At 46.3% G+C, this 22,522-nt stretch overlaps 1 protein-coding gene across 1 annotated transcript in view; it reads left to right on the top strand.

Moving 5' to 3' along the window:
- Nucleotides 1-5,252: 5,252 nt before the first annotated feature.
- STX12 (syntaxin 12) overlaps nucleotides 5,253-22,522 on the top strand; it is a 31,036-nt gene continuing 13,766 nt past the window's right edge. Inside the window, exons 1-2 of the mRNA XM_074934317.1 lie at nucleotides 5,253-5,459; nucleotides 13,795-13,864. Coding sequence (XP_074790418.1) covers nucleotides 5,339-5,459; nucleotides 13,795-13,864 — 191 coding nt within the window. The 5' untranslated portion in view covers nucleotides 5,253-5,338. The remainder of the gene's footprint in view (nucleotides 5,460-13,794; nucleotides 13,865-22,522) is intronic.

The raw sequence follows: 22,522 nt of genomic DNA, 5'->3' as shown, positions 1-22,522 counted from the left end.
ATAAATTTGTTAGTCTCTAAGGTGCCACAAGTCCTCCTTTCCATATTTGTTTGCAGGTCTGTGGCCTTGTCTGAAGTCCTGTACTACACATTTACCAGGATTTTGTATCTACCGTTAGAGACATACACCTGTAAACAGTAAAGTATTATTGTAGTCTCACGAGGCTTTCTCAAATAAATACACACCCTGAGTTGTCTCAATAGTGTATATTAGTAATGATGGTTTGATAATGTCTCATATACAAATTTATCATTACTCATATTACCTTAATTCAAACTTTCTGAATAAATTGCAAATATGACTTCCTTCAAATATTGGATGTACTTTCTTTAAAATATTGTTAAAATGTTTTTTTAATGAGTGGGAAAACTGGGTACATAACTTACACTTTTATACTATTGAAAGTTACCAATATATTTCTAACTGGACAAAGAGAGGTAAATTGAAAACCAGAGCAGATAAAAATCATGATTTTAAAATAATGGAGTGGAGGGTGTGCTTACAACATTTGTGGCTGACACCAAGCTGGGAGGGGCTGTGAGCACTTTGGATGACAGGATTAAAATTCAAAATGACCTTCATAAATTAGAGATTTGGTCTGAAATCAACAAGATGAAATTCAATAAAGATTCGTGCAAAGTATTACACTTAGGAAGGAAAAAATCAAATGCACAGCAACCAAATGAGGAATAACTGGAGAGGCAGTAGCACTGCTGAAAAGGATCTGGGGGTTAAAATGGATCACAAATTGAATATGAGTCAACAATGTGATACAGTTGTGAAAAAGGCTAATATCATTCTGGGGTATAATATCACTCTGGGGTATATTAACAAGAGTGTTGTATGTATGTCTGTATGGGGCAAAAATTGGGGATTGGTCCTGCTTTGAGCAGGGGGTTGGACTAGATGATCTCCTGAGGTCCCTTCCAACCCTGATATTCTGTGGTTCTATGTAAGACACGGGAGGCAATTCTCCCACTCTACTCAGCACAGATGTGGCCTCAGCTGGAGTACTATGTCCAGTTCTGCGTGCCATGCTTTAGGAAAGATCTGTATAAATTGGAGAGAGTCCAGAGGAGAGCAACAAAAATGATAAAGGGTTGAGGAAGCCTGACCTCTGAGGAAAGTTTTAAAAAACTGGGCATGTTTTTAGTCTTGAGAAAAGAAAACTGAGGGTGGACCTCATAATAATCTTCAAATATGTTAAGGGCTGTTATAAAAAGGACAGTGATCACTTATTCTCCATGTCCAGTGGAGGTAGGAAAAGAAGTAATGGGCTTAATCTGCAGCAAGGGAGATTTAGGTTAGATATCAGGAAAAACTTTCCAACTACAAGGGTAATTAAGCATTGGAATAGGCTTCCGAGGGGATGCTGTGGAATCCCCATCATTGGAGGTTATTAACAACAGATTGGACAAACACCTATCAGGGATGGTCTAGGTTTACTGGGTCCTGCCTCAGTGAAGGGGGCTGGACTTGATGACTTCTCGAGGTCCCTTCCAGCTCTACACTTCTATGAATCTATTTTTTTTAAAGAATTAATTATTTAAATCACCTTAATTTAAATTGCTCAACTCCATCCAAAACTGAATTTCCTCATGGGCCAATATACAATGTATGTGTTTCCAGGTGCTATTTAACAGCATTAAACAGCAAGAGGGTACTCACAATAACATGTATTAATTCATGGATAGGGCCCTACCAAATTCACAGCTGTGAAAAACGCATCACAGACCATGAAATCTTGTCTCCCCCGTGAAATCTGTATAGTATAGGGGGACACCAACATTTCTCAAACTGGGGGTCCTGACCCAAAAAGGGGTTGTAAGGGGGGGGTCACAATATTGCCACCCTTATTTCTGCACTGCTGCCTTCAAGCTGGGCGGCTGGAGAGTGACGGCTGCTGGCCAAGGGCCCAGCTCTGAAGGCAGCAGCACAGAAGTAAGGGTGGCAATAACACGACTCCCCTACAATAAACTTGGGACCCTCTCCAGAGCCCCTTTATGAGTCAGGACTCTTACAGTTACAACACTGTGAAATTTCAGATTTAAATATCTGAAATAATGAAAGGTTTCAGAGTAACAGCCGTGTTAGTCTGTATTCGCAAAAAGAAAAGGAGTACTTGTGGCACCTTAGAGACTCACCAATTTATCTGAGCATAAGCTTTCGTGAGCTACAGCTCACTTCATCGGATGCATACTGTGGAAAGTGTAGAAGATCTTTTTATACACACAAAGCATGAAAAAATACCTCCCCCCACCCCACTCTCCTGCTGGTAATAGCTTATCTAAAGTGATCACTCTCCTTACAATGTGTATGATAATCAAGTTGGGCCATTTCCAACACAAATCCAGGTTTTCTCCCCCGCCCCCCGCCCACACACACACACACACACACACACACACACACACACACACACACACACACACACACACACACACACACACACACACACACACACACACACACACACACACACACACACACACACACACACACACACAAAAATCCACTCTCCTGCTGGTAATAGCTTATCTAAAGTGACCACTCTCCTTACAATGTGTATGATAATCAAGGTGGGCCATTTCCAGCACAAATCCAGAGTTTAACAAGAACGTCTGAGGGGGGGTGGGGGTAGGAAAATACAAGGGGAAATAGGTTACCTTGCATAATGACTTAGCCACTCCCAGTCTCTATTCAAGCCTAAGTTAATTGTATCCAGTTTGCAAATTAATTCCAATTCAGCAGTCTCTCGTTGGAGTCTGTTTTTGAAGTTTTTTTGTTGAAGAATTGCAACTTTTAGGTCTGTAATTGAGTGACCAAAGAGATTGAAGCGTTCTCCGACTGGTTTTTGAATGATATAATTCTTGACATCTGATTTGTGTCCATTTATTCTTTTACGTAGAGACTGCCAGTTTGGCTAATGTACATGGCAGAGGGGCATTGCTGGCACATGATGGCATATATCACATTGGTAGATGTGCAGGTGAACGAGCCTCTGATAGGGTGGCTGATGTTATTAGGCCCTGTGATGGTGTCCCCTGAATAGATATGTGGGCACAATTGGCAACGGGCTTTGTTGCAAGGATAGGTTCCTGGGTTAGTGGTTCTGTTGTGTGGTATGTGGTTGCTGGTGAGTATTTGCTTCAGGTTGGGGGGCTGTCTGTAGGCAAGGACTGGCCTGTCTCCCAAGATTTGTGAGAGCGTTGGGTCATCCTTCAGGATAGGTTGTAGATCCTTAATAATGCGTTGGAGGGGTTTTAGTTGGGGGCTGAAGGTGACGGCTAGTGGCGTTCTGTTATTTTCTTTGTTAGGCCTGTCCTGTAGTAGGTGACTTCTGGGAACTCTTCTGGCTCTATCAATCTGTTTCTTCACTTCCGCAGGTGGGTATTGTAGTTGTAAGAATGCTTGATAGAGATCTTGTAGGTGTTTGTCTCTGTCTGAGGGGTTGGAGCAAATGCGGTTGTATCGCAGAGCTTGGCTGTAGATGATGGATCGTGTGGTGTGGTCAGGGTGAAAGCTGGAGGCATGTAGGTAGGAATAGCGGTCAGTAGGTTTCCGGTATAGGGTGTTTATGTGACCATCGTTTATTAGCACAGTAGTGTCCAGGAAGTGGATCTCTTGTGTGGACTGGACCAGGCTGAGGTTGATGGTGGGATGGAAATTGTTGAAATCATGGTGGAATTCCTCAAGGGCTTCTTTTCCATGGGTCCAGATGATGAAGATGTCATCAATATAGCGCAAGTAGAGTAGGGGCGTTAGGGGACGAGAGCTGAGGAAGCGTTGTTCTAAGTCAGCAAGTAGAGTAGGATTTGTGCTGGAAATGGCCCAACTTGATTATCATACACTTTGTAAGGAGAGTGATCACTTTAGATAAACTATTACCAGCAGGAGAGTGGGGTGGGGGGAGGTATTTTTTCATTCTTTGTGTGTATAAAAAGATCTTCTACACTTTCCACAGTATGCATCCGATGAAGTGAGCTGTAGCTCATGAAAGCTTATGCCCAAATAAATTGGTTAGTCTCTAAGGTGCCACAAGTACTCCTTTTCTTTTTGAAATAATGAAATTTGCCATTTTTAAAATCCTATGACCCTGAAATTGACCAAAATGGACCATGAATTTGGTATGGTCCAGTTCATAGATTCCAAGGCCAAAAAGTGACTGTTGTGATAACCTAGTCTGACTTCTTGTATACCAAAAACCATAGAATTTCCCCACAATAATTCTGAGAGCAGATCTTTCAGAAAAACAGCCAATCTTAACTTAAATATTGTCAGTGATGGAGAACCCACCATGACCCTTGTTAAGTTGTTCCAATGATTTATGACCCTCACTGTCAAAAATTAAGCTTTATTTCCCTTCTGAATTTGTCTAGCTTCAACTACCAGCCATTGGATTGTGTTATACCTTTCTGTGCTAGATTGAAAAGCCTGTTATCAAACATTTGTTCCCGGTGTAAGTACTCATACTGTAAACAAGTCACCCCTTAAACTTAGCCTTACGCTACATAGATTGAGCTACTGGACTCTATCACTAGTCAGCACGTTTTCCAACCCTTTAATCATTCTTCTGGTTCTTCTCTGAACCCGCTACAATTTATCGCTAGGCTTTTTGAATTGCGGACACCAGAGCTGAACGCGGCATGGGCAGCGGGTGTAAGAGACTGGGGGAGGCTGAGCCCCTCCAAACTGGGCAAAAAAAGGCCAGATGTGGCGCACCCCCCTTCGGGCACGCGCCGGCCCGACGTCTTGGGAGCGCTGCCCCCAGAAGGGTGGGGGGGGGGGTCCCCCGGCGCCTAGACCACAGCTCGGCCCGAGGCCCCCCGGCCCCCGCTTCTGGGGATCTTCCAGCGCCCGCCCCCGGGCTCCCCAAGTCACGCGCCACCCGCGCGCCAGCCGCGCGCGCCTCTCCCCTGCTGCGTGAGACTCCGGCGGCGGCCCCCCGGCCAGAGCGGCCCCCCGGCGGCCCGCGCCCGGCTCGCCCCCTCCCCCCGGCCCGCTTCGCCCGGAGCCCCGGAGGAGTCCGCCCCCGCGGCCCCGCGCCCTCCAGGGGGCCCCGCCCCGCGCAGGCTCTGGCTGGCTGGCCCGCCCGGCAGCGGCGCGGCCTTTGGGCTCCGGACGGGGCGAGCCCCCCCCCCGTCACGCCGCGTCCCCGTAACCATGGGGACCAAGCACCCTGCCGCGGAGACGAGGCCGCGAGCGCGCATGCGCCACCCGGGGGAGGGCGGTGCCTTGTGCCGGGCGCTAGGGCGCACGCGCAGTGGGTGGGACCGTGCTCTGCCCAGCTGCTCTCCCGGCTGCCCGGCCCCAGCCCGCTTGGCCCCAGCCCGGCTCCGCCATGTCCTACGGCCCGTTGGACGCGCGCCGGCCCGGGGGCCCCCAGGGGCAGCCTCCGCCCCGGGACTTCAGCGGCATCATCCAGACCTGCAGCGCCAACGTGCAGCGCATCGCTCAGTGCAGTGAGTGCGGCCCGGCCCCACCCCCCGCCGGTCCCCCCCGCCGGCCCAGCCCCCTCCCCGCCGCTCCCCCCCCGCCGGCCCCTCTGGCCCAGCCCCCCCCCGCCGCTCCCCCCCCGCCGGTCCCCCCCGACTGAGCCCCGCCGGCCCCTCGGGCCCAGCCCCCCCCGCCGATCCCCCCCCCGCCGGCCCCTCTGCCACAGCCCCCTCCCCGCCGGTCCCCCCCGGTCCTCCCCCGACTGAGCCCCGCCGGCCCCTCGGGCCCAGCCCCCTCCCCCCGCCGGTCCCCCCCGCCTGCCCCCTCCGCCGGTCCCCCCCCCCCCGACTGAGCCCCGCCGGCCCCTCGGGCCCAGCCCCCTCCCCCCGCCGGTCCCCCCCGCCTGCCCCCTCCGCCGGTCCCCCCCCCCCGACTGAGCCCCCTCCCCCCCGCCGGCCCCTCTTGCCCAGCCCCCTCCCCCCCGCCGGTTCCCCCCCCCCAGCCCCTCTCGTGCCATCCCAGGGCCCCGGGCTTTGACCAGCCCTGGTTCTCTCCATCCCAGCCCCTCCTTCCCAGCCCCGGGAAGTGCTGCTGCTGACACTCCTTCCCGGCTGCCCCTGACAGGCCCCTTCCCTGCCTCCCCCATGGCCCTGCATCCCCTTCCCGTCCTGCTCCCCTTGGCAGTAACTCTTCCTGCAGCTTCCCCCTTGCTGCTGCTTCATACTGCACCCAGACCTTGCCCTCGCTGTTTCCCTTGATTTTCTTCTCCATCCTTGTCTTTAGTCTCTCTTTGCATTGCAGTGTCTCTTCACCTCTTTCCCAGTGTAGGAAAATATTGAATGATGGCATTAAAATTCGAAAGTAGATAACTAATTGGAATCATGTATTTCTTACTAGGCAGTTGGTTGTCTGCAGGAGAGTTTCTACTGCTCTCTTGGAAGCAGTTATATGGAATTTCTAAAATCTAAAAATGGTAGCAGGTATCTAAGTGACCTCAAGTAACTGAACACAGCCCGGGAAGGAGGTCAATCAACCACAGCAGCTCCCTTGTAATTTGGCCGTGTTCATCAGTGTGCTTTGTCAGACTAACCCATCCATGTTGCTGCAACAGCTGGTCATCCCTTGACACTATGCTCGCCCTCTGGCTTAACACCAGCTAGGCCATTCCTGACTTTCCAAGGGACTTATTTTCCTGGAAGTTCTCTTCATCAGCCCCTGACTTCCCTCCATTACGATGTCTGCTTCTCTTCCTCCCATGAGACAGTGAAGGCTTCCTCTGACCAGCAGCACGTGCTAGCTAGCACAGAATTTATGTACTTCTTATCTAAAGTGAAACAAACATGCTTACAACTCTTCTCATCAAGTATCAGTAGAAATTGCAGAACCCTCAGCTCAATATTTTAGTAATCAGTTTAGTTTATAAACATGAAACAAAACAACTTCCACTGCAGGCCAGCAAGGGGAGAACCCGATGTCTCAAATCTTACCCTCCTTCTGTAAAGCCCTTTCACTCCTTATGAAAAATCAAGGGTCCCTTGTCAACTTGCTGTTTATCCTGCTAGCTAACTCCATGACAGCAGAACATCAGACAAACTAGCTGGCCAACTTGTGGCCTGATCTTGCACTTAGGGGGTTGCAGGATTATTATCCTCTTGCCCAGATACCCAGATCAGGATTCAGCCCTAAATTCAGTTGGATGAAACAGAATTGAATCCTCCTCCTGCTATGCCCCTTATTAGATCATTACTCCTGACTAGTGCCAACACAGAGCAGCACATGGGGTGTGGGACTAGCACAAGAGTTTCTCAAAATAGTCAAGGCATACATGTTTTATCAAAGGCCTTAAATAAAATAAAGGGGCACCATCAACTTAGAAGTCACACTTGAGTTTATCTATTGATACAAACGCCTAATATTACTGTAACAGACAGAGAAGTTACTTTTCCATTTTGTTTACTTTAGACCAAAAGTGCTTTCAGTAGTAAATTTCGTTGTAGTCAATTTCCCCCATTTGTGTGGGTTTTAAACAGAAATTACATTCTTCATCTTTCTTGGCTTCTGTCATCTGTGCATAGAGTACTATCTGAAAGCTTTCTGTCACTTTGAAGACTATTTTGAGCTTTACTTAGAGGACAACTTTGGGGAATTACAGATTGGTCAGTCTTAACTTCTGTACCCGGAAAGATAATGGAGCAAATAATCAATTTGCAAACACCTAGAAGAAAATAAGGTGATGAATAACGGTCAGCATGGATTTGTCAAGAACAAATAGTGTTAAACCAACCTGATAGCTTTCTTTGACAAGGTAACAAGCCTTGTGGATGGGGGGGAAGCGGTACGTATGGTATAACTTGACTTTAGTAACACTTTTGATATTGTCTCGCATGACCTCATAAACAAACTAGGGAAATACAACCTAGATGGAGCTACTATAAGGTGGGTGCATAACTGGTTGGAAAATCTTTCCCAGAGAGTAGTTATTAGTGGTTCACAGTCATGCTGGAAGGGCATAACGAGCAGGGTCCTGCAGAGATCGGTTCTGGGTCTGGTTCTGTTCAATATCTTCATCAATGATTTAGATAATGGCATAGAAAGTATACTTATAAAGTGTGCGGACGATACCAAGCTGGGAGGGGTTGCAAGTGCTTTGGAGGATAGGATTAAAATTCAAAATGATATGGACAAACTGGAGAAATGGTCTGAAGTAAATAGGATGAAATTCAATAAGGACAAATGCAAAGTATTCCACTTAGGAAGAAACAATCAGTTGCACACATACAAAATGGGAAATCGGAAAAGAGTCCTGTGGCACCTTATAGACTAACAGACGTGGGTTAGTTCGTGGGTGAATACCAACTTCGTCAGATGCATGTCATGGGAAATGACATGCCTAGGAAGGAATACTGTGAAAAGGGATCTGGGGGTCATAGTGGATCACAAGCGAAATATGAGTCGTCAGTGTAACACTTGCACCAAAAAAAAAAAAGCAAACATCATTCTGGGATGTATTAGCAGGAGTGTTGTAAGCAAGACACGAGAAGTAATTCTTTCGCTCTACTCCACGCTGATTAGGCCTCAGCTGGAGTATTGTGTCCAGTTCTGGGCACCACATTTCAGGAGAGATGTGGACAAATTGGAGAAAGTACAGAGAAGAGCAACAAAAATGATTAAAGGCCTAGAAACCATGACCTGTGAGGGAAGATTGAAAAATTTGGGTTTGTTTGTCTGGAAAAGAGAAGATTGAGAGGGGACTTGATAACAGTTTTCAAGTACATAAAAGGTTGTTACAAGGAGGAGGGAGAAAAATTGTTGTTCTTAACCTTGGAGGATAGGACAAGAAGCAATGGACTTAAATGGGCTAGCAAGGGACATGAAGGGTAACAAGAAGGGTTTCTATAGGTATGTTTAGCAACAAGGAGGTGGTCAGGGAAAGTGTGGGACCCTTACTGAATGGAGGAGGCAACATAGTGACAGATGATGTGGAAAAAGCTGAAGTACTCAGTGCTTTTTTTGCCTCGGTCTTCACAGACAAGGTCAGCTCCCAGACTCCTGTACTGGGCAACACAGCATGGGGAGTAGGTGAGCAGCCTGCAGTGGTGAAAGAACAGGTTACAGACTGTTTAGAAACGCTGGACATCCACAAGTCCATGGGTCCGGATCTAATGCATCCAAGCGTGCTGAGGGAGTTGGCTGATGTGATTGCAGAGCCATTGGCCATTATCTTTGAAGATTCGTGGCGATCAGGGGAGGTCCCGGACGATGGAAAAAGGCAATTATAGTGCCCATATTTAAAAAAGGGAAGAAAGAGAATCTGGGGAACTACAGACCAGTCAGCCTCACTTCAGTCCCCAGCAAAATCATGGATCAGGTTCTCAAAGAATCCATTTTGAAGCACTTGGAGGAGAGGAAGGGGATCAAGAACAGTCAACGTGTTAACGTGCCAGCAAGTTAAAGAAGTATGGGCTGGATGACTGGACTATAAGGTGGATAGAAAGTTGGCTAGATTGTCGGGCTCAACGGGTAGTGATCAATGGCTCCATGTCTAGTTGGCAGCCGGTATCAAGTGGAGTGCCCCAAGGGTCGGTCCTGGGGCCGGTTTTGTTCAATATCTTCATAAGTGATCGGAGGATGGTGTGGATGCACCCTCAGCAAGTTTGCAGATGACACTAAACTGGGAGGAGAGGTAGATACGCTGGAGGGTAGGGTTAGGATACAGAGGGCCCTAGACAAATTAGAGGATTGGGCCAAAAGAAATCTGATGAGGTTCAACAAGGACAAGTGCAGAGTCCCGCACTTAGGAAGGAAGAATCCCATGCACCGCTACAGACTAGGGACCAACTGGCTAAGCAGCAGTTCTGCAAAAAAGGACCTGGGGATTACAGTGGACGAGAAGCTGGATATGAGTCAGCAGGGTGCCCTTGTTGCCAAGAAGGTCAATGGCGTATTGGGCTGTATTAGTAGGAGCATTGCCAGCAGATTGTGGGAAGTGATTATTCCCCTCTGTTCGGCACTGGTGAGGCCACACCTGGAGTATTGCGTCTAGTTTTGGTCCCCCCACTACAGAAGGGATGTCGACAAATTGGAGAGAGTCCAGCAGAGGGCAACAAAAATGTTGAGGGGGCTGGGGCACATGACTTACGAGGAGAGGCTGAGGGAACTGGGGTTATTTAGTCTGCAGAAGAGAAGAGTGAGGGGGGATTTAATAGCAGCCTTCAGTTACCTGAAGGGGGGTTCCAAAGGGGATGGAGCTCGGCTGTTCTCAGTGGTGGCAGATGTCAGAACAAGAAGCAATGGTCTCAAGTTGCAGTAGGGGAGGTCTAGGTTCGATATTAGGAAACAGTATTTCAGAAGGAGGGTGGTGAAGCACGGGAATGGGTTACCTGGGGAGGTGGTGGAAGGCCCGGCTTGACAAAGCCCTGGCTGGGATGGTTTAGTTGGTGTTGGTCCTGCTTTGAGCAGGGGACTGGACTAGATGACTTCCTGAGGTCTCTTCCAACCCTATTATTCTATGATTCTACGAAATTGCGGCAAGGGCGGTTTAGGTTGGACATTAGGAAAAACTTCCTAACTCTGAGTGGTTAAGCACTGGAATAAACTACCTAGGGAGATTGTGGAATCTTCATCATTGAGGATTTTTAAGAGCAGGTTGGACAAACACCTGTCAGGGATGGTCTAGATGATACTTAGTCCTGCCTTGAGTGCAGGGGACTGGACTAGATGATCTCTTGAGGTCCCTTCAAGTTCTATGATTTTCTAGAAGATGTTGGACTTGTGACCCATCACAAGAGTTGTTCTGGCATGAAATCTGTGATGCTTGGCTCCTTCGGGTAGGTATTCAGCCTAGTGCATGGGGAGTTCACTACACAACTGTGTACTGTGAGAACTAATCGAACTCCAGGAAATCAACATGCTACCCAGGCAAGGCTCTGAGTTCCAGTATTTAATTATTCCATAAAGCCACACTGTACTATATGTGCTGCTAGGCATTACATTAAAAGACATTGTTAAATGCAAATCAGTGTAGTTTAAATACACTCCAGTATGGCTCATGACCAAACCCAACATAAGTGACTTGATCCAAGACACAATCCAAATGAAGTCACACCAATTAAACTAAATTGATTTACAAACAGTTTTAGTTAAATAGTGCAACTTCTTTGTGTAGACTAGGCCTAACATTCTTCTGGTATGATGGAATTGATTCACTTGTCACTCTCCATTCTGACTCTCAATTGTTCTCAAAAGATAACAGTGGCAGGGTTCATATACATTCTAATCCCACTGTAACAAGATTGTAACTGAAATAGTCAACAAGAAGAAGTAGACTTGAAGAATCGTGTTTAGCCCACTTAAATGCAAGTTGTTTTCATACATCTTCTAAGATTCTTCCTCCTTCCCAATGCGACACTCATTTCACAGATGACCTGCAACTACACAGTATTCTAATAGCTCAAGTAGAACAGCCCAGTAACTAGAGTACCAGAAATGCTCATACTCCTCCAAAGTCGGTGGCTGCTGTCTCCTGCTTCCACTGATGACAAGCATGTTTTGTTGGTAACATCACAGGCGAAAAACCGTGCTGGGGAACTCTGCATGGAACAGATCATTTTACTGGCTGAATGTCCAATTCAAACTCTTCATGAGGCCAGTGCTATAAAGGCAATATCTGTCCTGTAAGTTTATTCAGATTTTTACACTGCTTGCTAAGAAGTCGTGAACGACTCCTGCTGTTCAGCTCCAAAACTGTCATACTGGGGGCTGGAGCTGGGTGTAATAGGTAAGGGTAGCTACTTGAGGTTTTCCACAGTGCTTAGAGGTATATCATGAACTTAAACTACTCCGTTTAGACCTTTTTTTTTTTTTTTTAAAGTAGTCTTGTGCACCTGCCTCTGAGTCCCTTATAACTTCAGCAACTTCACAACCATGTTTTTGTGTTTGTAATTGTTTCTCTCCCCTCTTGCTGTCTTTCACAAACACACGCAGGAAAAATTGATTGTAATGAAACTGACTATTGAAAGCACTTTTTGTCTAAAGCGGTGGTTCTCAAACTATGGGGCAGACTTCCCAAGGATGCGTGGGAATGTGTCAAGGGAGGCGCAGGCTGTATGCTGTTTGTTTGTTTTTGTTTTTTTATAGTTCTGGCTGTCAGCCCTGGGTGGCTGGGCCTTGTGCAGAAGAGTTGTGCACACCCGGGAGGCAGGGATACCTGCCACCTGGGCTCAGGCTCTCCTTCCCTCCCCACAATCCCTCACCTGGACGTGGTGGGCTGTCAGCAGCAGCGCAGAAGTAAGGGTAGCAATGGGCACCAAGTCTGGTGTGAAAAGTGATATTGACAAATACCACTTCGCCAACCTAACTTCTGTGCTTCTGCTGGTGCAGTGCTGTGTTCAGAGCTGGGTGCCTGGCCAGCAGCTGCTGCTCTCCGCTCTGCCTTTAGAGCTGGGTGGCAGTATATGTACTTGGGGGGGAGGGGCACGTAAACTACAACACGAAGAAGGAGGAGGGCCCGATCAAATAAGTTTGAAAACCATTGGTCTAAAGTAAACAAAATGGAGAAATAACTTTCCTCTCTTATAGCAATACTAGATGTTTGTATCAGCAGGTAAACTCAGAAATGTGACTTTCTAAATTGGTGGTGCCCCTAATTTTATTAAACCCTTTGGTAAGGCTCTAGTCACTTGTAAGCATTCTACAAATCAATGACTAGACTACTTCAGACACCCCCACTTGGTCTAACAAAAAGAATTTAGGGTAAGGTCTGTTGTGACAATTGGTCTATAACTTTTGCTTGCTTAGAAATTTAGCATGGAAAGTAGGTCAAGTTATTTTCAATAAAGAATGTAATAAATGTGCAAGAGAACCAGAGAGACTAAATCAACCCAAACAAAAAAGGCCACACTGATATAATTCAAGGAGTGTGTTGATACCATGCTTGGTAAAAACAGGAGATGTAGAACCGGAAATTAATTAGCCAAAATTGGTGTGTCACTAGTAGGCGTAATCGGTGTACAAAATAAGGGGATTGGCTATTTTACCCATCACTTCCCTTTTGAGTCCTTAAATAAAGAGATTTTGAGGAAAACAACAGACAGGGGTTACCGAAGCAAGCTTCCCCTCCTGGCTGCGTTTGGTGGGACACGTGGCCCTTGTTGTTCTGATCCGGAGAGATACCCAGACCAGGCCCGAGAGAGCGACCCTGATGACATCGCCACCCCTACCAGCTCCTGCTGAATCCCAGCACCACCTGAGATTAAATGGGATTGAACTTTAACAGCAGCAATAACAACTCCAGCCCCTCTCAACTACCTTCTCTCTTCCCCAAAAGGACAGTTATTGCCATCTGACACCTCACAGAGACTGTCAAACTGGGGGCGGGACTGGGTTTCCTTCTACAACCCTCTCCAGTTAAAGGGAAAGGGAACATGGGATGTTAAAATGGAAGACTTATTTAATATTTTACTTTTCTAATGCGTTCACTGTTTTTCCTTCTTTTCTTTATCTTTAATAAAAGGTTACAATGTTTTTAACCACTGGACTCCTTAATGTTTTTAATGCTATTTGCCATGGTACTAAGCAGACCTTGTTTAATACTATTTAATGTTGGACAATGACTGGGTTATGTTAACATCTTTGGCCCATTTATTCCATCTAGATTGAGACAACAGGTACAGGTCCATTTTAAAGAGGTGGGCAAGCCTTACTTCAACAAAACTTTGATAGCAACATTTCTATGGGAGAGATGGTCATGCAGCTAGAAGGGGAACTTCAAGAAAAATAACCAGAAGGAGTCTAATGTGTTGTTTTAAAATGGTCTTGCCTTGCCTTACAAATCACCAAGCCATTGTAAACTCTTTTCCTCAGCTTCTCAGATAAAGAATTTGATGAGCCAGCTTGGAACCAAACAGGACTCCAGCAAATTGCAGGAAAACCTGTAAGTATTAGCTGAACAAACATGTAAGTGTGCATGTGGATGATGGAAATGGACTAGGTCTGTTCTGGTTAGTGAGCAGTATCCTGAGCAAAACTCTGCATGGTGGGAGGGTGGCAGTAGAGGCGGAGTGTGTGTGGTGTGGCAGGGCGTAAACATGACTCTAGTTCTCCCAAAAAGGCTAACTTGGTGGATGAAGGGAATTTGGTAGTTGTACTGGGGTCAAAAGCCATTCATATCTGCTTGCTATGGACCAAAAACTGGTGGAAGGGTCATAAACAAGGGGAATTAACAGCCATGTATCAAGCTTTGTTCAGGCTTCTGCAGATTAGAGCAGGATCTGTGATGGAGCTGAAACTATTTTAAGCTTCACTTATGATTTAGAAGAGGGAGTAAATATCACGCTAACAAAATTCTAGAATCCTAAATTAGGAGAAGTAATGAGAAGATAATATTCTGAAGGGGGAGAGACACCTGTAATACCAAAAGACTAGGCAAGAGAATGATCAGCAGCAATAAGATATGGCAATCAAAATGCCTAATATAACTTTAAACGCTGTAGAGAAGAATACGCCACTGGATGACAAACCACAGGGAGTTCAGATAGAACAACCAACGTTCTCAAAGGGGATGGAGGGTCTGACCTAAGGCAATTACACATGGATTGTCTGAGGCCTTGTCTGCACCACACAAAACAGTGGAAGTGTAGGCATTGCAAAGCTAGTTTTGTCGGCAAAACTCTCCTATTTTGCAACAAAATAAAACCACCTCAACGAGAGGCATAAAGCTTTTTTCAGCAATTTTAAAATGACAAAGCACCAGTGTAGACGCAGCTGTTTGTTCTGTCGCCAAAACTGGCTTCCCCCAGTATCCCACAATACCCACTGTGACCGCTCTGCTCATTGTTATGAACTTGGCTGCCCTGGATTCCAGCTACAAAGGCATACGCCCCTCCCCTCTCAGAGCTCCAGGAAGTTCTGACAGCTGAGTGTGCTGCTCCATTCTGGCAGCAAAGAGCAAATCGTTACTGTGGAATCCTGCTCTCCCCTGCACTGGGAACACTGCAGCAAGCAGGCTGCCGCTGTAGGAGGCGGGAGGGAGACTGCTGTGCTGAGCTGGGGATGGAGGTGGGGCTGATGTTGGGGGCATCTCCCTCTCCCTGCCTCAGGACTGACTGCTTCTGGTTGCTGTCTGAATTTAGAGACAGCATGCTGACAGACTCACTCTTCCCCCAGCACGCACACTTCCCCAACACACACTGTCTCTCTCACATACACACTCCTCCCCCACTTTCTCTTACACTCTCCCAATATACAGTCTGTCTCTGTCTCTACACACACACACGCCTCACCTCTCCCCCACACGCACTTCAGATGAAAAGCAGCTGGCAATCTAGTAGGATGCCCATGGAATGATGGGATTAAGAAACCTGCATCATGTGACTCTGTGCCTGCCCCATGAGGCATTGCAAAACCTTCCCAAAGCACCAGTTGCACAGTGGGATAGCTACCCACAGTGCACTGTGGGATTGCACAATGGGATAGCCAATTGCACAGCGGGATAGCTACCCACAGTGCAGTGCTCTGTGTCGATGCAAGAGCTGCTAGTGTGCATGTGCTCTGCCAACACAAGGAGCATAGTGTGGACATGCAACAATGGTTTAATTAAAGCAGCATAACTTTAGTTGACAAAACTCTGTAGTGTAGACATGTCCTAAGCAATGACTACAGGTGTACAGAAGCATACAAATAATTGAAGGGTGTAAGCAGCAGAGTGGTAGAAAAATAACTTAGGAGTAATAAGAGGAAATTATTAAAAGGAAAAATCAAATGAAAACCTGGAAAACCTTCTCAACTGTGAGGTCGCCTGATAATGGAATGGTCTCCCAAAGGAAATGGAAGAAGCTCAGTTGCTCTGGACATTAAAATTAGAATTGATCAAATACTAGAAAATGTGCAGTGAAGAATCCTGCATTGACACCCAGAGGTGAACTAAATGGCCATAGAATGTCATGTTACAGAATCTATGAAAGAAATAACCAATTTTATTTGCATTGGGTTTACTCCAGTGCAAAGAAATCTCTTGGGTAAGGCTTGTTGGCATCCTTTCATCTATGAGAGACTGTAGGAATTGCAGGCTATGATGTAGATGTTTACAATGTCTCATGTGACTGAATAGGCCAATCCGAGATTTGCATGATCTTTGGCAGTTATTGCAAATGTATGTATCTTGGTTGGGAGCTGCTTGCTTCCTCTGGGTTCTTTATTCTTCAAGCTGTAGGAGCCAGCTTCTATACCCTGATGGACACAATGGCGCCACTTGTTACAATCACTTGTCAAGATTTCCCATTGGTCAGGATCAATTCCAAATTCCTTCATATCTCGCTTGCATGTGTCTTTATAGCAGAGCTTGGGACATCCTGTTGTTCTTGGTCCCTGTGATAGCTCCCTGTATAGCATGTCCTTGGGTATGCATCCGTCTTCCAACCTACTCAGAGGGTCCAGCCAGTGCAGTCATCTTTGCTTGAGCAGGGCTGTTACACTTGGTGAATTTGTCCTTTGAAGAACTTCTGCATTGGTGACTTTATCCTGCCATTTGGTGTTGCGTATACGGTGTAAACAACGTAGATGGAAACTGTTTAACCTTTTCTCCTGATGAGCATAAGTTGTCCATGTTTCCCCACCGTACATGAGAGCGCTGAGGACGCAAGCTTGGTACACTAGAATTTTGGTCTTGATGGCAAGCTCTGAGTTGTTCCATGCTATTTTAGTTAGTCTGCTAAAGATGGTGGCAGCCTTTGCAATGCGAGCATTTAGTTCTTCATCAAGTGAGAGGTTGGTGGTCACTGTAGAACCTAAACAGCTGAACTTTTGGACGACTACTAGCTGGTGTGCGTTTAAGGTAATTGAAGGATCTTGTGGAACCCCCTTTCCTAATACAACCATTTTCTTGATGCTGATGGTGAGAGCAAATGCCTGACAGGCACTTGAAAGGTGGTCCATGAGTTCTTGTAGTAGATCTTCATTGTGGGCTATGAGGGCAGCATCATCAGCAAATACAAGTTCTCTGATTAGCACCTTTTTGACTTAAGAAACTCTTCAAACTATTCCAACCAATCTGATCTTGTATACGCTCCATCTTTCATGTCCTTAAACATGTCCACGCACAGTTCAAGAGTACCAAGAAGATTCAAAAGAGTGTAGGGGCAAGAACACATTCTTGCTTTACCCCACTTTTCATCTCAAACCTGTCTGAAGTGGACCCGTCAAACTGGATGGGTGCTCTCATGTTGTTGTGGAATGAATGTATAAGACTTAACAAGGTTGGTGGGCATCCTATCTTTTCTAGTATTGCAAATAGACCTGCTCTGCTTACTGTGTGGTTAAGTCCACAAAGGCAATGTACAATGGTCAGTTTTGCTCTCTGCACTTTTCTTGGAGTTGATGCAGAGAAAATATCATGTCTATAGTTGATCTTCCAACCCTGAATCTGCACTGTGATTAAGGGTAGACACGATTCGCCAGCTGTTGTAAGCGCACTAAGATGACTTTTGCGAAAGCTTTTCCTGCTGCACTTAGTAGCAAGATACCCATGTAGTTGTTGCAATCACCTTTTCGCCTTTTATTTTTATACAACGTGATGATGTTTGCGTTACGCATCTCTTGTGGTACCTCACCCTTTTTCCAGCATCTAAGTAGCAGCTGAAGAAGATATGGTAATAGGCTGTCTTTCCCGCACTTGAGGATTTCTGCTGGGATGCCATCTTTTCCAGGAGCCTTGCCACTTGCCCACTTCTACAGCGGGCTCCACATCTAGCTCTGGCATGACCTGTAGAGTTGGCATTTGGTCTAGTGATTCGCTGGTGGTGTTTCTTTCTTGTACGTATAGCTCTAAATAGTGTTCAACCCAACAAGACAACTGCTTGTTTTAATCTATAATGATTTCACTGCTGTGCAATTTGAGAGTGGCAACCTTGTTGACAGTGTGGGACCTAGAGCTTTCTTCAGGCCATCATACATGACTTTGAGGTTTCCTGTGTCTGAGGCTGTCTGTATCTCTTCACAGACCTTGATCGGTAATGATTTGCAAAACGTCTGCTTGCTCGCTGTACCTCAATTTTTGCATGTCGAAGTCTCACTTTGGTACTTTGTTGGTTTCTTGTGTTCCAGATAGGCTGTGTTCCCAATGTAGCTAAAGCTGTTCCATAGAATCATAGAACTGGAAGAGACCTCGAGAGGTCATCTAGTCCAATCCCCTGCACTCAAGGCAGGACTAAGTATTATCTAGACCATCCCTGACCGGTGTGTGTCCAACCTGTTCTTAAAAATTCCCAATGATGGAGATTCTACAACATCCCTAGGCAAGTTAGTCCAGTGTTTAACCACTTGACAGTTAGGAAGTTTTTCCTAATGTCCAACCTAAACCAGCCTTTAAGCCCATTGCTTCTTGTCCTATCCTCAGGGGTTAAGAAGAACAATTTTTCTCCCTCCTCCTTGTAACCACCTTTTATGTACTTCATGGATTGTTCTTAAATCTTCCCCAGATTCCTCTGCCTCCTCGGGTAATGACTTCTCATGCTTGCTAAGTTCAAAAGTCTTCACAAACTCCTGACATTTCCTCTGGTTTGCAGTGTTAATAGCATTGATTTGGGGCTTGGGCCTAGGTTTTGCTCTGTCTAGTTTCTTGGCTGTAATCTTCACTTTGACCACTCCTTGAGTATTAGCAATGTCACAATCAATACTGTGGAATGTGTGAGTGTTCTGCACGAAGGGTAGATCTTTCCTCCTGATGACAACAAGGTCTAATTGGTGCCAGTGGCTTGATCGTGGATGTCACCATGACACTTTGTGGCACTCTTTTCCTGTAAAATATGAATCGGTAATGCACATTTGGTTTGGGGGCAGCATTCAAGAAGTCTTTGTCCATTCTCATTCATCTTGCCAATGCCAAAATGTCCTAGGCAACCTGGCCATGAGTTGTTGTCTGCACCGACTCTTGCATTAAAGTCACCAAGGAGGAAAAGTTGCTCATTTGATTGTATTCTTTTGATGACTTGATGCAAAGAGTTATATAATATATCCTCCTCAGGGTTAGATTTGAGTGTTGGTGCATAGGCATTAATAATGTTCACAGAGCTGATGGTCATCTGAAGTTTAAGTGAGATGATACGCTCCGACTTCCCAATGGGTGTTTCTAGGAGCTTTACCCACTTGTTTCTCACAGCGAAACCAACACCGTGCAGACAATTTTCTTCACTGCTTTTACCTTGCCAAAAGAAGGTGTAATTGGTCTGTTGGACAGAACCAGCATCTGCAAGTCTTGTTTCCTGACGTGCTGCAATGTCAACATTGAGTTTGTACAGCCCATGGTCTATCAAAGCTGACTTCTGTATGCTGCTTGTGTATTGTAGGTCATCATTTGTAAATCCCGGACACATGGTCCCAACATTCCAACTTCCAAGCTGGAAAGTTCTTGTATTTGGCAAAAATAAGAAACCAAGGTTTCAGTCTGCCTTTCAACTTTTGGTCTAGCCCCATGCACCCCATGAGGCAGACAGACCATGGCGGGTCAGCACCTGACTGTCCGGGGGCTGCCTGGCTTTGTGGCGGGCGGTGGCTGACCAATGGAACACAGTGATTCCTCCCACCATCGAAGGTGACCTGTGGAACCCTCCTCTACGCCAATCAAGTGAGAGCATATAACCCATAACTGCCACCTTCCATGTTGTGACCATGTTGCCAGCAAGGATGGAGTGATGTGGCTGCAATAGTCTAGGCAGTTGATGTGGAGGCCCTGCTTTGCCCATGTGTCAGCATCCCCCCTCTTGACTTCACTGGTTTGGACCAAAGGAAGGACGGGAGTTGATACGTTTGGAACCAGCTGTGCTGCAGGAGTTGCCAGTGCAGAGGAGATCTTCTATCTGCCTGCCCTTCGGGGCTCCACTCCTAGATAGGTTATCCGCTACAGCTGAAGGGCCCAATCTGTCCTGTGAGGATGTCATTGGCAAAAACACTGAGTGAATTTGCTCATCCACCTTTTGATGGCATTTCCTCCATCAAGGGTTCCACTACCCTCCCCAGGCGCTCATATGCCCAAAGCTGTTGGCGCTTCCTGAGGTTTCTGGGGTAATTACCAGTGCCCAGCACTCGGCGTTGACCAGTACAGGTTGTACCACTTATGGTCATAGAAGTAGCAGGTTTTCAATTCTGACCTGGGTAAGGAATGTCAGAAGTAATCCCCTCACGGGCATGTTTATCTTGGGCTAATAATTTCAAAACTGCCTAGTAACTAGAGTTGATCAGGAATCTTACATTAGAATGATTTTCCAATGGAATATGTTCCCTCTTTTTCTCCCAAATTACCCAGGGGGGAACTTCAGTTTTCTTGGGTAATTTCAGCTCTCCATCAGGAAAATCTAAATGAAGGCTCCCTGGCTGGCTGCCTGCCTGCCTGCCTGGAAGGCTTTAGTCAGTTTCAGTTTCTGCCTGTAGGCAAAGAGCCTTCCAGGTGGCCAGACAGAAAGCCAAAAGCTTCTGGTTTGGCTCTCCCCAAACAGAGTTTTCTGGAAATCCCTTCCCATGAAAAATCTGATAGTTTTGACTTTTGTCTCTTTTTGGGATGAAAAATTTGTCAGATGAAATCTGTCACAGGATGGGATTTCCATTTTCCAGCCAACTCTGCTAGTAACAAGGTTACTATTTATAAAAGGGAGCCCCCTCTCTTCCGGCCCTCTCTGCTTTGTCATTCCAAGCTGCTCAGTACAAATCTGAAGGCTGCCATGTCTAACAGAGGCCTGGGTGGATATGGAACATGTTTGTAACATTCCATATGAAGTGCAGAACATTCTAAACTTTTTCAGAATATAAACAGGACATAGCTGCTAATGCTTGAGTGCTTCAACTAGATCATAGTTGATTTGATCTGGATTTAATGGCTGGATTAAAGAACTAATCATTGGTGGCAGTCTAATTAATCTAGTTTCCAGTTAATGTTGTTCTGTTATAGAAATCCGTTCAGCTTTCACTTGAAGGGATTATTGGTGCTTAACAAATAGTGCTTCCTAGGGTGACACTTCAAGTGTATTGGTACAAAAATGCAGGGAAATCATAGTCAACGCAACCATCAAATTAACTTCTCAGGCACCACTATAGTTTACCTACTGTGGGCTAGAATATGCAATGAGGAAACACAAACTCTGCTAAACCTGACTGCTTTGTCATGTACCTCAATTGGACTGTATGGTTGATAGCTTTCCTCTTGGTGTCTTATGGGCATGCAATGAACTTATTGCCTTGTGCTTTTTTTTGTATCCCTTTCGTTCCTTTTCCCATCTTATGCTCTGACCCGCCACTATGTTCTGTGTATATGTGGCAGGTGGTTAATGAATGAATTCCTTCCAAATCCTCCTTCCTAGGGCAGAAGACACAACAAATTACAGCAATGTGTCTGGAAACTTTGTAACATGAGTTTAATATAGATCTTACGGTAGGCATGCTAATGATGTGTAGCGTTTCCAGTGGTGAACTGTCTGTGTATGCTAAAGGAGAACAGTGTTTGTGCAACTGAGGAGTTTCCATAGGTTATGGTTGGCTGTCTATTATAGTGGATCATGACTTCTTATAGCAAAGCATTCTGGGACCATCCTAACTTACTGGGACAATAGTATTCATTGGTTCTAGAAACCTGTCTTGTAAATCTATGGTACACCCAATGTAACCACTAACTGAAGAGCCAATTTTCTTTTCTCCCCCACCCCACAACTGCCAGGGCTTGTGTGTCACTTTACCATGGGCAGAGTAATCATTGTTCATGGTCACCCAAAATGAAAGCAAAACCACGAAGCAAAAATTGGAAACCAAAGCAAATGGGATCCAGTCAGCATTTAAAGAATTACACTTCTGTCTAAAAATGTTTTCCCTGGCTGGTTAGTGGAAAGATTTGAATAAGCAGCTGTTCTGTGCACTTGATATTCTCATTCTTGCTGTTTCATGATGTATGCCATTTTCCCAGGTTTTTTTGTGCCCCTTACAGCAGGGGTTCATAGAATCATAGAATATCAGGATTGGAAGGGACCTCAGGAGGTCAACCAGTCCAACCCCCTGCTCAAAGCAGGACTAATCCCCAATTTTTGCCCCAGATCCGTAAATGGCCCCCTCAAGGATTGAACTCACAACCCTGGGTTTAGCAGGCCAATGCTCAAACCACTGAGCTATCCCTCCCCCCGAAAACCTTTTTCTTTCTGAGGCCCCCCCAACATGCTATAAAAACTCCACGGCCCACTTGTGCCACAATAATGGGGTTTCTGCATATAAAAGCCAGGGCCAGCATTAGGGGGTAGCAAGCAGGCCACTTGCCTGGGGGTCCTCATGCCACAGGAGCCCCCACAAAGCTACATTGCTCAGGCTTCGGCTTCAGCCTCAGGTGGAAGGGCACAGGGCCCGGGCTTCAACCCCATGCAGCAGGGCTCTTCGGCTTTCTGCCCTGGGCCCCAGTGAGGCTAATGCTGGCCCTGCTTGGCAGCCCCCCTGAAATCTGCTCGCAGCTCCCAGGGGGTCTCAGACCCCTGGTTGAGAACCACTGCCTTACAGCAATAAGGAGGAAAGAAACATCTTAAAGTGACTGCTGAACCACAAGGTTTGGTAGGGGTCTAGAGCAGATGTA

The sequence above is a fragment of the Natator depressus genome, chromosome 19 (assembly GCF_965152275.1).
Source record: "Natator depressus isolate rNatDep1 chromosome 19, rNatDep2.hap1, whole genome shotgun sequence".
Lineage (NCBI taxonomy): Eukaryota > Metazoa > Chordata > Testudines > Cheloniidae > Natator > Natator depressus.
Note: the sequence above shows the minus strand (reverse complement) of the source record. Positions and strands in the feature narration are given on the sequence as shown.